This window comes from Haliotis asinina, unplaced genomic scaffold (genome assembly GCF_037392515.1).
Source record: "Haliotis asinina isolate JCU_RB_2024 unplaced genomic scaffold, JCU_Hal_asi_v2 scaffold_50, whole genome shotgun sequence".
Classification (NCBI taxonomy): domain Eukaryota; kingdom Metazoa; phylum Mollusca; class Gastropoda; order Lepetellida; family Haliotidae; genus Haliotis; species Haliotis asinina.
Genome location: NW_027133920.1, coordinates 16,097 through 33,505, shown reverse-complemented (window position 1 = coordinate 33,505; position 17,409 = coordinate 16,097). Strand labels below are relative to the sequence as shown.

Genomic DNA, 17,409 nt, shown 5'->3' with positions numbered 1-17,409 from the left:
GGTAGACCCCCTTCACTGTATGATACTGAGTGTATTGTTTCAGGTAGACCCCTTCCCTCTATGATACTGAGTGTATTCTTTCAGGTAGACCCCTTCGCTCCATGGTACTGAGTGTATTGTTTCAGGTAGACCCCCTTCACTCTATGATACTGAGTGTATTGTTTCAGGTAGACCCCCTTCACTCTATGATACTGAGTGTATTGTTTCAGGTAGACCCCTTCCCTCAATTCTACTGAGTGTATTGTTTCAGGTAGACCCCTTCCCGCCATGATACTGAGTGTATTGTTTCAGGTAGACCCCTTCCCGCCATGATACTGAGTGTATTGTTTCAGGTAGACTCACTTCACTCTATGATACTGAGTGTATTGTTTCAGGTAGACCCCCTTCACTCTATGATACTGAGTGTATTGTTTCAGGTAGACCCCTTCCCTCAATTCTACTGAGTGTATTGTTTCAGGTAGACCCCTTCCCGCCATGATACTGAGTGTATTGTTTCAGGTAGACCCCTTCCCGCCATGATACTGAGTGTATTGTTTCAGGTAGACCCCTTCTCTCTATGGTTCTGAGTGTATTGTTTCAGTTAGACCCCTTCTCTCAATGATACTGAGTGTATTGTTTCAGGTAGACCCCTTCCCGCCATGATACTGAGTGTATTGTTTCAGGTAGACCCCCTTCACTCTATGATACTCAGTGTATTGTTTCAGGTAGACACCTTCCCTCCATGGTACTGAGTGTATTGTTTCAGGTAGACCCCTTCCCGCCATGATACTGAGTGTATTGTTTCAGGTAGACCCCCTTCACTCTATGATACTGAGTGTATTGTTTCAGGTAGACCCCTTCCCTCCATGGTACTGAGTGTGTTGTTTCAGGTAGACCCCTTCCCGCCATGATACTGAGTGTATTGTTTCAGGTAGACCCCCTTCACTCTATGATACTGAGTGTGTTGTTTCAGGTAGACCCCTTCCCTCCATGGTACTGAGTGTATTGTTTCAGGTAGACCCCTTTCCGCCATGATACTGAGTGTATTGTTTAAAGTAGACCCCCTTCACTCTATGATACTGAGTGTATTGTTTCAGGTAGACCCCTTCGCTCCATGATACTGAGTGTATTGTTTCAGGTAGACCCCTTCCCTCCATGGTACTGAGTGTATTGTGTCAGGTAGACCCCTTCACTCTATGATACTGAGTGTGTTCTTTCAGATAGACCCCTTCCCGCCATGATACTGAGTGTATTGTTTCAGGTAGACCCCTTCCCTCCATGGTACTGAGTGTATTGTTTCAGGTAGAACCCTTCTCTCCATGGTACTGAGTGTATGGTTTCAGGTAGACCCCTTCACTCCATGGTACTGAGTGTATTGTTTCAGGTAGACCCCTTCGCTCCATGGTACTGAGTGTATTGTTTCAGGTAGACCCCTTCACTCCATGGTACTGAGTGTATTTTTTCAGGTAGACCCCTTGTCTCTATGATGCTGAGTGTATTGTTTCAGGTAGACCCCCTTCACTCTATGATACTGAGTGTATTGTTTCAGGTAGACCCCCTTCACTCTATGATACTGAGTGTATTGTTTCAGGTAGACCCCCTTCACTCTGTGATACTGAGTGTATTGTTTCAGGTGGACCCCTTCCCGCCATGATACTGAGTGTATTGTTTCAGTTAGACCCCCTTCACTCTATGATACTGAGTGTTTTGTTTTAGGTAGACCCCTTCCCGCCATGATACTGAGTGTATTTTTTCAGGTAGACCCCCTTTACTCCATGATACTGAGTGTTTTGTTTCAGGTGGACCCCCTTCACTCTGTGATACTGAGTGTATTGTTTCAGGTGGACCCCTTCCCGCCATGATACTGAGTGTATTGTTTCAGGTAGACCCCCTTCACTCTATGATACTGAGTGTATTGTTTCAGGTAGACCCCTTCCCTCCATGGTACTGAGTGTATTGTTTCAGGTAGACCCCTTCCCTCCATGGTACTGAGTGTATTGTTTCAGGTAGACCCCTTCCCGCCATGATACTGAGTGTATTTTTTCAGGTAGACCCCCTTTACTCCATGATACTGAGTGTATTGTTTCAGGTAGACCCCCTTCACTCTATGATACTGAGTGTATTGTTTCAGGTAGACCCCTTCCCGCCATGATACTGAGTGTATTGTTTCAGGTAGACCCCCTTCACTCTATGATACTGAGTGTGTTGTTTCAGGTAGACCCCCTTCACTCTATGATACTGAGTGTATTGTTTCAGGTAGACCCCTTCCCTCAATTCTACTGAGTGTATTGTTTCAGGTAGACCCCTTCCCGCCATGATACTGAGTGTATTGTTTCAGGTAGACCCCCTTCACTCTATGATACTGAGTGTATTGTTTCAGGTAGACCCCTTCCCTCCATGGTACTGAGTGTATTGTTTCAGGTAGACCCCTTCCCTCCATGGTACTGAGTGTATTGTTTCAGGTAGACCCCTTCCCGCCATGATACTGAGTGTATTTTTTCAGGTAGACCCCCTTTACTCCATGATACTGAGTGTATTGTTTCAGGTAGACCCCCTTCACTCTATGATACTGAGTGTATTGTTTCAGGTAGACCCCTTCCCGCCATGATACTGAGTGTATTGTTTCAGGTAGACCCCCTTCACTCTATGATACTGAGTGTGTTGTTTCAGGTAGACCCCCTTCACTCTATGATACTGAGTGTATTGTTTCAGGTAGACCCCTTCCCTCAATTCTACTGAGTGTATTGTTTCAGGTAGACCCCTTCCCGCCATGATACTGAGTGTATTGTTTCAGGTAGACCCCTTCCCGCCATGATACTGAGTGTATTGTTTCAGGTAGACCCCTTCGCTCCATGGTACTGAGTGTATTGTTTCAGGTAGACCCCCTTCACTCTATGATACTGAGTGTATTGTTTCAGGTAGACCCCCTTCACTCTATGATACTGAGTGTATTGTTTCAGGTAGACACCTTCCCTCCATGGTAATGAGTGTATTGTTTCAGGTAGACCCCTTCCCGCCATGATACTGAGTGTATTGTTTCAGGTAGTCCCCCTTCACTCTATGATACTGAGTGTGTTGTTTCAGGTAGACCCCTTCCCTCCATGGTACTGAGTGTATTGTTTCAGGTAGACCCCTTCCCGCCATGATACTGAGTGTATTGTTTCAGGTAGACCCCCTTCACTCTATGATACTGAGTGTATTGTTTCAGGTAGACCCCTTCGCTCCATGATACTGAGTGTATTGTTTCAGGTAGACCCCTTCCCTCCATGGTACTGAGTGTATTGTGTCAGGTAGACCCCTTCACTCTATGATACTGAGTGTGTTCTTTCAGATAGACCCCTTCCCGCCATGATACTGAGTGTATTGTTTCAGGTAGACCCCTTCCCTCCATGGTACTGAGTGTATTGTTTCAGGTAGACCCCTTCTCTCCATGGTACTGAGTGTATTGTTTCAGGTAGACCCCTTCACTCCATGGTACTGAGTGTTTTGTTTCAGGTAGACCCCTTCGCTCCATGGTACTGAGTGTCTTGTTTCAGGTAGACCCCTTCACTCCATAGTACTGAGTGTATTTTTTCAGGTAGACCCCTTCTGTCTATGATACTGAGTATATTGTTTCAGGTAGACCCCCTTCACTCTATGATACTGAGTGTATTGTTTCAGGTAGACCCCCTTCACTCTATGATACTGAGTGTATTGTTTCAGGTAGACCCCCTTCACTCTGTGATGCTGAGCGTATTGTTTCAGGTGGACCCCTTCCCGCCATGATACTGAGTGTATTGTTTCAGGTAGACCCCCTTCACTCTATGATACTGAGTGTTTTGTTTTAGGTAGACCCCTTCCCGCCATGATACTGAGTGTATTTTTTCAGGTAGACCCCCTTTACTCCATGATACTGAGTGTATTGTTTCAGGTAGACCCCCTTCACTCTGTGATACTGAGTGTATTGTTTCAGGTGGACCCCTTCCCGCCATGATACTGAGTGTATTGTTTCAGGTAGACCCCCTTCACTCTATGATACTCAGTGTATTGTTTCAGGTAGACCCCCTTCACTCTGTGATACTGAGTGTATTGTTTCAGGTAGACCCCTTCCCGCCATGATACTGAGTGTATTGTTTGAGGTAGACCCCCTTCACTCTATGATACTGAGTGTATTGTTTCAGGTAGACCCCCTTCACTCTGTGATACTGAGTGTATTGTTTCAGGTGGACCCCTTCCCGCCATGATACTCAGTGTATTGTTTCAGTTAGACCCCCTTCACTCAATGATACTGAGTGTTTTGTTTTAGGTAGACCCCTTCCCGCCATGATACTGAGTGTATTGTTTCAGGTAGACCCCCTTCACTCTATGATACTGAGTGTATTGTTTCAGGTAGACCCCTTCCCTCCATGGTACTGAGTGTATTGTTTCAGGTAGACCCCTTCCCTCCATGGTACTGAGTGTATTGTTTCAGGTAGACCCGTTCCCGCCATGATACTGAGTGTATTTTTTCAGGTAGATCCCCTTTACTCCATGATACTGAGTGTATTGTTTCAGGTAGACCCCCTTCACTCTATGATACTGAGTGTATTGTTTCAGGTAGACCCCTTCCCGCCATGATACTGAGTGTATTGTTTCAGGTAGACCCTTTCACTCTATGATACTGAGTGTGTTGTTTCAGGTAGACCCCCTTCACTCTATGATACTGAGTGTATTGTTTCAGGTAGACCCCTTCCCTCAATTCTACTGAGTGTATTGTTTCAGGTAGACCCCTTCCCGCCATGATACTGAGTGTATTGTTTCAGGTAGACCCCTTCCCGCCATGATACTGAGTGTATTGTTTCAGGTAGACCCCTTCGCTCCATGGTACTGAGTGTATTGTTTCAGGTAGACCCCCTTCACTCTATGATACTGAGTGTATTGTTTCAGGTAGACCCCCTTCACTCTATGATACTGAGTGTATTGTTTCAGGTAGACACCTTCCCTCCATGGTAATGAGTGTATTGTTTCAGGTAGACCCCTTCCCGCCATGATACTGAGTGTATTGTTTCAGGTAGACCCCCTTCACTCTATGATACTGAGTGTATTGTTTCAGGTAGACCCCCTTCACTCTGTGATGCTGAGCGTATTGTTTCAGGTGGACCCCTTCCCGCCATGATACTGAGTGTATTGTTTCAGGTAGACCCCCTTCACTCTATGATACTGAGTGTTTTGTTTTAGGTAGACCCCTTCCCGCCATGATACTGAGTGTATTTTTTCAGGTAGACCCCCTTTACTCCATGATACTGAGTGTATTGTTTCAGGTAGACCCCCTTCACTCTGTGATACTGAGTGTATTGTTTCAGGTGGACCCCTTCCCGCCATGATACTGAGTGTATTGTTTCAGGTAGACCCCTTCCCGCCATGATACTGAGTGTATTGTTTCAGGTAGACCCCCTTCACTCTATGATACTGAGTGTATTGTTTCAGGTAGACCCCTTCGCTCCATGATACTGAGTGTATTGTTTCAGGTAGACCCCTTCCCTCCATGGTACTGAGTGTATTGTGTCAGGTAGACCCCTTCACTCTATGATACTGAGTGTGTTCTTTCAGATAGACCCCTTCCCGCCATGATACTGAGTGTATTGTTTCAGGTAGACCCCTTCCCTCCATGGTACTGAGTGTATTGTTTCAGGTAGACCCCTTCTCTCCATGGTACTGAGTGTATTGTTTCAGGTAGACCCCTTCACTCCATGGTACTGAGTGTATTGTTTCATTTAGACCCCTTCGCTCCATGGTACTGAGTGTCTTGTTTCAGGTAGACCCCTTCACTCCATAGTACTGAGTGTATTTTTTCAGGTAGACCCCTTCTCTCTATGATACTGAGTATTTTGTTTCAGGTAGACCCCCTTCACTCTATGATACTGAGTGTATTGTTTCAGGTAGACCCCCTTCACTCTATGATACTGAGTGTATTGTTTCAGGTAGACCCCCTTCACTCTGTGATGCTGAGCGTATTGTTTCAGGTGGACCCCTTCCCGCCATGATACTGAGTGTATTGTTTCAGGTAGACCCCCTTCACTCTATGATACTGAGTGTTTTGTTTTAGGTAGACCCCTTCCCGCCATGATACTGAGTGTATTTTTTCAGGTAGACCCCCTTTACTCCATGATACTGAGTGTATTGTTTCAGGTAGACCCCCTTCACTCTGTGATACTGAGTGTATTGTTTCAGGTGGACCCCTTCCCGCCATGATACTGAGTGTATTGTTTCAGGTAGACCCCCTTCACTCTATGATACTCAGTGTATTGTTTCAGGTAGACCCCCTTCACTCTGTGATACTGAGTGTATTGTTTCAGGTAGACCCCTTCCCGCCATGATACTGAGTGTATTGTTTGAGGTAGACCCCCTTCACTCTATGATACTGAGTGTATTGTTTCAGGTAGACCCCCTTCACTCTGTGATACTGAGTGTATTGTTTCAGGTGGACCCCTTCCCGCCATGATACTCAGTGTATTGTTTCAGTTAGACCCCCTTCACTCAATGATACTGAGTGTTTTGTTTTAGGTAGACCCCTTCCCGCCATGATACTGAGTGTATTGTTTCAGGTAGACCCCCTTCACTCTATGATACTGAGTGTATTATTTCAGGTAGACCCCTTCCCTCCATGGTACTGAGTGTATTGTTTCAGGTAGACCCCTTCCCTCCATGGTACTGAGTGTATTGTTTCATTTAGACCCGTTCCCGCCATGATACTGAGTGTATTTTTTCAGGTAGATCCCCTTTACTCCATGATACTGAGTGTATTGTTTCAGGTAGACCCCCTTCACTCTATGATACTGAGTGTATTGTTTCAGGTAGACCCCTTCCCGCCATGATACTGAGTGTATTGTTTCAGGTAGACCCTTTCACTCTATGATACTGAGTGTGTTGTTTCAGGTAGACCCCCTTCACTCTATGATACTGAGTGTATTGTTTCAGGTAGACCCCTTCCCTCAATTCTACTGAGTGTATTGTTTCAGGTAGACCCCTTCCCGCCATGATACTGAGTGTATTGTTTCAGGTAGACCCCTTCCCGCCATGATACTGAGTGTATTGTTTCAGGTAGACCCCTTCGCTCCATGGTACTGAGTGTATTGTTTCAGGTAGACCCCCTTCACTCTATGATACTGAGTGTATTGTTTCAGGTAGACCCCCTTCACTCTATGATACTGAGTGTATTGTTTCAGGTAGACACCTTCCCTCCATGGTAATGAGTGTATTGTTTCAGGTAGACCCCTTCCCGCCATGATACTGAGTGTATTGTTTCAGGTAGACCCCCTTCACTCTATGATACTGAGTGTATTGTTTCAGGTAGACCCCCTTCACTCTGTGATGCTGAGCGTATTGTTTCAGGTGGACCCCTTCCCGCCATGATACTGAGTGTATTGTTTCAGGTAGACCCCCTTCACTCTATGATACTGAGTGTTTTGTTTTAGGTAGACCCCTTCCCGCCATGATACTGAGTGTATTTTTTCAGGTAGACCCCCTTTACTCCATGATACTGAGTGTATTGTTTCAGGTAGACCCCCTTCACTCTGTGATACTGAGTGTATTGTTTCAGGTGGACCCCTTCCCGCCATGATACTGAGTGTATTGTTTCAGGTAGACCCCCTTCACTCTATGATACTCAGTGTATTGTTTCAGGTAGACCCCCTTCACTCTGTGATACTGAGTGTATTGTTTCAGGTAGACCCCTTCCCGCCATGATACTGAGTGTATTGTTTGAGGTAGACCCCCTTCACTCTATGATACTGAGTGTATTGTTTCAGGTAGACCCCCTTCACTCTGTGATACTGAGTGTATTGTTTCAGGTGGACCCCTTCCCGCCATGATACTCAGTGTATTGTTTCAGTTAGACCCCCTTCACTCAATGATACTGAGTGTTTTGTTTTAGGTAGACCCCTTCCCGCCATGATACTGAGTGTATTGTTTCAGGTAGACCCCCTTCACTCTATGATACTGAGTGTATTGTTTCAGGTAGACCCCTTCCCTCCATGGTACTGAGTGTATTGTTTCAGGTAGACCCCTTCCCTCCATGGTACTGAGTGTATTGTTTCAGGTAGACCCGTTCCCGCCATGATACTGAGTGTATTTTTTCAGGTAGATCCCCTTTACTCCATGATACTGAGTGTATTGTTTCAGGTAGACCCCCTTCACTCTATGATACTGAGTGTATTGTTTCAGGTAGACCCCTTCCCGCCATGATACTGAGTGTATTGTTTCAGGTAGACCCTTTCACTCTATGATACTGAGTGTGTTGTTTCAGGTAGACCCCCTTCACTCTATGATACTGAGTGTATTGTTTCAGGTAGACCCCTTCCCTCAATTCTACTGAGTGTATTGTTTCAGGTAGACCCCTTCCCGCCATGATACTGAGTGTATTGTTTCAGGTAGACCCCTTCCCGCCATGATACTGAGTGTATTGTTTCAGGTAGACCCCTTCGCTCCATGGTACTGAGTGTATTGTTTCAGGTAGACCCCCTTCACTCTATGATACTGAGTGTATTGTTTCAGGTAGACCCCCTTCACTCTATGATACTGAGTGTATTGTTTCAGGTAGACACCTTCCCTCCATGGTAATGAGTGTATTGTTTCAGGTAGACCCCTTCCCGCCATGATACTGAGTGTATTGTTTCAGGTAGACCCCCTTCACTCTATGATACTGAGTGTATTGTTTCAGGTAGACCCCTTCCCTCCATGGTACTGAGTGTGTTGTTTCAGGTAGACCCCTTCCCACCATGATACTGAGTGTATTGTTTCAGGTAGACCCCCTTCACTCTATGATACTGAGTGTGTTGTTTCAGGTAGACCCCTTCCCTCCATGTTACTGAGTGTATTGTTTCAGGTAGACCCCTTCCCGCCATGATACTGAGTGTATTGTTTAAAGTAGACCCCCTTCACTCTATGATACTGAGTGTATTGTTTCAGGTAGACCCCTTCGCTCCATGATACTGAGTGTATTGTTTCAGGTAGACCCCTTCCCTCCATGGTACTGAGTGTATTGTGTCAGGTAGACCCCTTCACTCTATGATACTGAGTGTGTTCTTTCAGATAGACCCCTTCCCGCCATGATACTGAGTGTATTGTTTCAGGTAGACCCCTTCCCTCCATGGTACTGAGTGTATTGTTTCAGGTAGACCCCTTCACTCCATGGTACTGAGTGTATTGTTTCAGGTAGACCCCTTCACTCCATGGTAGTGAGTGTATTGTTTCAGGTAGACCCCCTTCACTCTGTGATACTGAGCGTATTGTTTCAGGTGGACCCCTTCCCGCCATGATACTGAGTGTATTGTTTCAGGTAGACCCCCTTCACTCTATGATACTGAGTGTTTTGTTTTAGGTAGACCCCTTCCCGCCATGATACTGAGTGTATTTTTTTAGGTAGACCCCCTTTACTCCATGATACTGAGTGTATTGTTTCAGGTAGACCCCCTTCACTCTGTGATACTGAGTGTATTGTTTCAGGTGGACCCCTTCCCGCCATGATACTGAGTGTATTGTTTCAGGTAGACCCCCTTCACTCTATGATACTCAGTGTGTTGTTTCAGGTAGACCCCTTCCCTCCATGGTACTGAGTGTATTGTTTCAGGTAGACCCCTTCCCGCCATGATACTGAGTGTATTGTTTGAGGTAGACCCCCTTCACTCTATGATACTGAGTGTATTGTTTCAGGTAGACCCCCTTCACTCTGTGATACTGAGTGTATTGTTTCAGGTGGACCCCTTCCCGCCATGATACTCAGTGTATTGTTTCAGTTAGACCCCCTTCACTCTATGATACTGAGTGTTTTGTTTTAGGTAGACCCCTTCCCGCCATGATACTGAGTGTATTGTTTCAGGTAGACCCCTTCCCGCCATGATACTGAGTGTATTGTTTCAGGTAGACCCCTTCCCTCCATGATACTGAGTGTATTGTTTCAGGTAGACTCCTTCTCTCTATAGTACTGAGTGTTTTGTTTCAGGTAGACCCCTTCTCTCCATGGTACTGAGTGTATTGTTTCAGGTAGACCCCTTCTCTCTATGGTGCTGAGTGTATTGTTTCAGGTAGACCCCTTCACTCTATGATACTGAGTGTATTGTTTCAGGCAGACCCCTTCTCTCCATGGTACTGAGTGTATTGTTTCAGTTAGACCCCTTCCCGCCATGATACTAAGTGTATTGTTTCAGGTAGACCCCTTCCCTCCATGATCCTGAGTGTATTGTTTCAGGTACACCCCTTCGCTCCATTGTACTGAGTGTATTGTTTCAGGTAGACCCCTTCACTCTATGATACTGAGTGTATTGTTTCAGGTAGACCCCTTCCTGCCATGATACTGAGTGTATTGTTTCAGGTAGACCCCCTTCACTCTATGATACTGAGTGTATTGTTTCAGGTAGACCCCTTCCCTCCATGATACTGAGTGTATTGTTTCAGGTACACCCCTTCGCTCCATGGTAATGTGTGTATTGTTTGAGGTACACCCCTTCCCTCCATGATACTGAGTGTATTGTTTCAGGTAGACCCCTTCTCTCTATAGTACTGAGTGTATTGTTTCAGGTAGACCCCTTCTCTCCATGGTACTGAGTGTATTGTTTCAGGTAGACCCCTTCACTCTATGGTACTGAGTGTATTGTTTCAGGTAGACCCCTTCACTCTATGATACTGAGTGTATTGTTTCAGGTAGACCCCTTCGCTCCATGGTACTGAGTGTGTTTTTTCAGGTAGACCCCTTCCCTCCATGGTTCTGAGTGTATGGTTTCAGGTAGACCCCTTGTCTCCATGGTACTGAGTGTACAATTTCAGGTAGACCCCTTCCCGCCATGATACTGAGTGTATTGTTTCAGGTAGACCCCCTTTACTCTATGATACTGAGTGTATTGTTTCAGGTAGACCCCTTCACTCTATGATACTGAGTGTATTGTTTCAGGTAGACCCCTTCGCTCCATGGTACTGAGCGTATTGTTTCAGGTAGACCCCTTCACTCTATGATACCGAGTGTATTGTTTCAGGTAGACCCCTTCTCTCCATGGTACTGAGTGTATTGTTTCAGGTAGACCCCTTCCCGCCATGATACTGAGTGTATTGTTTCAGGTAGACCCCTTCACTCTATGATACTGAGTGTATTGTTTCAGGTAGACCCCTTCGCTCCATGGTACTGAGCGTATTGTTTCAGGTAGACCCCTTCACTCTATGATACCGAGTGTATTGTTTCAGGTAGACCCCTTCTCTCCATGGTACTGAGTGTATTGTTTCAGGTAGACCCCTTCCCGCCATGATACTGAGTGTATTGTTTCAGGTAGACCCCTTCACTCTATGATACTGAGTGTATTGTTTCAGGTAGACCCCTTCCCTCCATGGTAATGAGTGTGTTTTTTCAGGTAGACCCCTTCCCTCCATGGTACTGAGTGTATGGTTTCAGGTAGACCCCTTCTCTCCATGGTACTGAGTGTACGGTTTCAGGTAGACCCCTTCTCTCTATGATACTGAGTGTATTCTTTCAGGTAGACCCCTTCCCTCCATGGTACTGAGTGTATTGTTTCAGGTAGATTCCTTCCCTCCAAGGTATAAGTGTGTTGTCTCAGGTAGACCCCTTCCCTCCATGGTACTGAGTGTGTTGTCTCAGGTAGACCCCTTCCCCCCATGGTACTGAGTGTATTGTTTCAGGTAGACATCTTCTCTCCATGGTACTGAGTGTATTGTTTCAGGTAGACCCCTTCTCTCTATAGTACTGAGTGTGTTGTTTCATGTAGACCCCTTCTCTCTATGGTACTGAGTGTAATGTTTTAGGTAGACCCCTTCTTTCTATGGTACTGAGTGTATTGTTTCAGGTAGACCCCTTCTCTCTATGATACGGAGTGTATTGTTTCAGGTAGACCCCTTCCCTCTATGATACTGAGTGTATTGTTTCAGGTAGACCCCTTCCCTCCATGGTACTGAGCGCATTCAGTCACTTTAGTTTCCTGCATCTGGCCGCCAACATGTATGTCCTGTGGTCATTTTCATCCATCTCGCTTGACCTATTTGGGAAGGAGCAACTTTCAGCTGTCTACCTGAGTGCAGGTAAGTGTTGTTAATGGTCAGCTGTCTACCTGAAAGCAGGTAAGTGTTGTGTTATATTTGTGTCATACATTCATGCTCCTTAGAATTACATTGTAAATATTGTGCACATTTAATCGCCAGTTGAATGTAAAGACTATTTATCAGGATGTTTACACAAGGAAATGGAGAAAAAGATAGCAGGGTCAGCTGCTGACAGGGTGCCTGTCAAGCATCGGGATATGAGTTGTTTCAGCTATCTTTTGAGGTTACCTCCAGGGTTTCTCCCATCTGTCACTCTTACAGAGACATTTACAGAGGACGTCCCCTCTTAGAGAAGAATCTGAGCTGCAGAGGACATTTAGGAAGAGATTGTGTACATGGTCCAAGAAAGCATCAACGCCCGGTGGATCAATGAATCTACATCATTTGAGAAAACATTAATGGCAGTAGATCAACCGGGCAGTAGATTCTTTAATCACAAATCATCTTAACATCTTCTCAGAAGACAGTGATGTCCACCTCTGCAAGGTTCGCAAACTCAAGCTCACAAAAACATTCATCAAAATCTTCAATGTCAAAGGAAACACTCATCTCAACGTCCCTCTTCGCCTGCAACATCAGTGTCCATGAACTCCTTTTAGGACACTCAACATTTTGTCCAAACATTCAAGTTGGCACTGTTTACAATAAATTAAGAACTGACACTTGTGTGACCATTCAATATTTCAGCTGAACCCTGGGCATCATGCATTAATAAGTGGAAATATTAGAACGTCATCTGAAAGTCAGGGTGGGTAGTGTCTCCAAAGGAAGCTGTGTCAGTAAACGTCATGGGGTGTCACTTTAAGAAGCGCCTGTAGTTTCAAATTGCATTTTATACACTTTAAATATCTACGTTTCATGCTAGAGGACCTCTGCTTATCTCAATCACACAAAAGGTTTCTTTCATATTTTGTTTTGTGAAGTTGATGATGCATTTATTGCTGAGTTTGCGTTTTGGTTTTCTCCAACCCAGCATAGACATATTGCATAGTTGACAAGAACTCAGACACACTGTCAACACCACCAATTATGCTGAGGTCCCATCTGACCGCAAATCAGCATTTGCGAATGCTACAAATTCTCAAGGATTACATATGCTGGCCCTAACCCTAACCCTAACCCTGATTACATATGCTGGCATTTAATGGGAAGAAATTTTCCTTACACTACATGGATCCAGCTAAAGCTATAGTGAGGAGATAAATAACAAGATCTAGACACGACAACAATTACCTCTTCCTAGATCACAAGCTAGAATTTATGTCAGACTACCTCGCATCTTCATCAGTGGGCATGAAATTTTTGTGACAAGGTCTCCTCTCACCCTGTAACTGGCCAGATTGTTGAGCTAAGTCATAACTGTGTGGCATACTACTGGGAGAAATGGAGAATCTTGAGAAGATGTTCCTACAGATGTTGAGAGAAGGATATGTAATTCAACTCAAACAGCAGTCTAAGTAAACTTATCCTCAGTACTTTTCGTTACTCTCCACCACTGAGTCTAACAAAACCTTATGGGAGGTCGCATCAGGTAGCCTTTGAGATTGACCAATCAGAACAAAGCCTACCAAATCGTGAAAGTGGACATCCGCACATACCTTTTGAACTTTCTATCTCGAAAAGGTTTGTACACGAAAGTTTCCAAATGCTATTTAGTGTACGCTCGCTTCCAGGTGATGCATACGGCGTGCATACAACCATGGCAACGGTGAGTAAGCAATATTCAAGCATGTCATCTTGCGGAAATATTCGCTAATGGTAACCACGTCAATAGACTCAGTGGTCAAACCATTTTGTCAAACCAATAAAAACAAATTATACTACGTTGTATACAGTTTCACAATGTTTCTACAAAATCCAGTAGCAAACCGTATGGTGCAGAGAGACTAGAAACTGGTTAAAGATATTCCTATGCACAAAGGACTGAACTTCGAGGAAGGGAAACAAAGCATCATAACATGGATGGATAACGTTCATAAAGCAAAAAAAAAAAGGGGATAGATGATTTACTGATGGCCACAAGGGCCTGAAGATATTTGAAACTGCCGGCCTGATACAATAGCAACTGGCGCCGAGCTTCTGGTCTGGTGAGTATTTGTGGAGGACAGCGTGGCAGTTGTCACCAGCCTAAGATTGGACTGACTGTCATTGTTGTATAGTCGTGAAGATATCAACTCTACAGTAACCTTTTTGGGCTTTACAACACAATTTGGTTATTCATGAGGGTTTTACAGTGCTTCAATGAGCCTGGTTTCTACAGTCAGCCAGTAACAACGTTGAGGAAGCGTGGAAACCTAATCTGTATATGATGGCAACTGCAATATTTCCCATAAAGAATAAAACATGGAAGAACAGACACAACAGCCAGGGAGACAGTCTTGTTACATCGATATTATGTGGTGAAGTTTTTTCACACGCTTCTGTTCAGCCACCTATACACATGTTCAATTGTGTAACTCTGGGACAGACCATACAGTGACATTACTGACAAGGCCAAGTGTCAGAGACTGTAGAAGATTCAATCATGATCATTTGACGGCTACACCAGTGTCTTCATTACTGATGAAATATGTGCATAGTTCATTCTACCTCAGCCAAATGACTATTTACATGAGTAATCAGCTGATTTGAGCACTGTGGCAGCAACAAGTATTTCTGCAAACAGAATTTCCCAAAGATTGATGCAATACCATTCAAGCCATGACACCACAAACAATATTCTCTCCGTTGACACTTCTACTGATGTCATCCCAAGACATGAACAGTTGCGCCCATTACAGATATTTGTCAGTGATCACCCAAACAATACTGACCCGTTTGTTCTATCAGATCATCTCAAGACATATCTGCTTTGGTGGCCTCACAGAGACATCTTCTGTGGGGGAACCTACATAACAGAGCTGGACTGCAACCTTCATCAGTATGTAGATGCATGTTTCCAAGGATGGGGCACTCACCTTGACAGCGAAGTAGTTTCAGGAAAGTGGTTGAGACAAGATCAAGATCTATCAGTCTCTTAGAGATGAAAGTAGTGATCAGTGCAATACAACAATTGTCAAGCCTTCTCAAGAACGCCAAGCTCAGACTTCAGACAGACAACTCCACATCTGCAGTCAACATCAACAGACAGCAGTCAAATGGGTCACCAAGTTTGTTACAGTTTACGTTTCGCCTGTATAGCTTTGTTGACAAGCTGAACAGCCTCGTGAATGCATGCCACATTCCAGGAGCAAAGATATCATACTATCACGAACACTACAGCAGTCTCCAACAGAATGGATGATACGTACATCCAGAGGTGTTTTGGCTCATATTACAGACAATAGGATCCCATATAATAGACCTGTTTGCAACCAAGTTCAACAAATGGTTACAAACATTTGTGTCTCCAATACCGGATCTACTAGCCTGGGGTACAGATGCTCTCAGCACACCATGGGAGGGACTCAGAATGTACGCGTTTCTGCCACTAGTACTATTGCCTCAAGTATTACAGAAAATCAAGCTTACAAGGCATCTACAACTGACTGTGGTCGCGCCCTACTGGCTAGCAATGGTGTGGTTTCCCGATTTCCTGCAGGACCTCTGAAATCCTGGCTAAAAATTACCAGAATCTGCTAATTCATCCACACACCATGCAAGCTTTCGAAAAATCTGTCATCGTTCTAGATACCTGTTTGGACTATGTTAAAGCTTGCTTGAAGAAATGAGGATTTTTTACCCGAAGCGGCGAAGGTTGTCATGATACAAACATCCTCTTGATCACTATATGATAAGAAGTGAAAGAGATTCAAGTTATATACAAAGCAGAAGGCAGTAAAACCTCTCATCCTGAAGTGGCTGACTTCTTGTGTCAATTGTCACACTAGACATCTAAAAGGCTCTATCTTATCGACTTACTTTGTGGCGCTTAGTACAGTCATCGGTATGAAAACTGCCATAAAGTTTCCTTAAGTACAAGAAGTACTAGCATTGCTACCTTCATTCAGTTTTGAAGATGAATAATAGAATTTCAGGGCTCCTGCATGGGATCTCAACACAGAACTACAACATCTCACAGGCGATACTTATGAGCCACCAGATCAGACATCCATGGACCTGCTATCACAGCAAACACTATGTTTGTTTGTCCTTGCAACAGCTTGTCCAGAAGTCCAAAATACATGCATTGGACTGTGCACGAACACACTCGAGTGCATCATGACAGTGTACACCTTGGACTCAGGTGGGATTTTTTTGCCAGGAATCAGCTGCCTGAACAGCCTGACAGACAGTTTTACATCCCAACACTGTTGTGTCCTGTCAAAGCATTGAAAATCTACCTGCAACAGACAAAAACAAGGAGAAAGAAATTCAAGGACCTGTTCATCTTAGCCTGTTCTGCTGAGATGCCTGTGGGAGTTTCAAGGAATGGGTCTGGATGAGAACCACTATATTATACAAAGCATCAGAGCTTCTGCTACCACAAGCCTGCAATCCACATGAAGTACGAGCCCTAGCGTCCACGCTTACTCTACATGGAAACTGCTCTATAGCAACAATTAAAGAGAGCTGCTTTGGGGAATCCAATATGGTGTTTGCCAACCACTACCACAGAGATATCACCACCAAAGGCATCACTGGTCTTCACCAATTCGGTCCACTTGCTGTAGCACAACAGCTAATGGTTCCTCAGAGGTGCTACTGAGAAAAAATCTCACCCTTTTATCACATAATAAGCATGAGTCAGGATAAGCATAAAACATCAGTTTTAAACTTGTCGAATGTCTGTGAGGGGACTTATTTAAAAGAGTCCCCCTTCCTCTACATCTTTTTCAAATGGATCAAATCAAATTAGACACAACATATCCAGAGGCTCATGTGCACTTGGTTGAATGCTCGTTTGAAGAGGATGGTTTTGAGACTGTTTGTAACTGTTGATATTTTCCGGTTTTCAAACATTTTCAGGTAGTCCTTTCCAGATTACAGCACACACTCTGCTTAATGTTCTGTAACTGTATGTTATCGTTCGGACTAATGAGGCATCTAAGCTTTGCTGACTAGCTGATCTGGGAGACCTTCCAGACTTGTGAAGGTTGACTAGTTCCTGGAATGAAGCAAGCCCATACATGCACTTGTAAACAAACACAAGAAGTTTGAATAGAACTCTCTTTATGGGGAGCCAGTGTAAGTCCTTCAGGACTGGTGTTATGTGCACATACATATGTGTGTGTTATGAGCCTGGCAGCTGTGTTTTGAAAACGTTATAACTTGTTCATGCACCGCTGATGCATTCCATAGAGCAGACTGTTGCAGTAGTCTAGAAGTGATGTCACAAATGCATGGGTTGGGCATTTTACTGTCAGTGTACCTGCAAATTTGTCTGATGGAACA

General features: G+C 44.5%; 1 protein-coding gene across 1 annotated transcript in view; it reads left to right on the top strand.

The window, feature by feature from the left end:
* Positions 1–17,409, top strand: part of LOC137270140 (presenilin-associated rhomboid-like protein, mitochondrial) — a gene marked incomplete at its 3' end in the record, with an annotated part of 66,048 nt that overhangs the window by 32,722 nt on the left and 15,917 nt on the right. Inside the window, exon 5 of the mRNA XM_067803932.1 lies at positions 11,866–12,015. Within this exon, the coding sequence (XP_067660033.1) occupies positions 11,866–12,015 (150 nt within the window). The remainder of the gene's footprint in view (positions 1–11,865; positions 12,016–17,409) is intronic.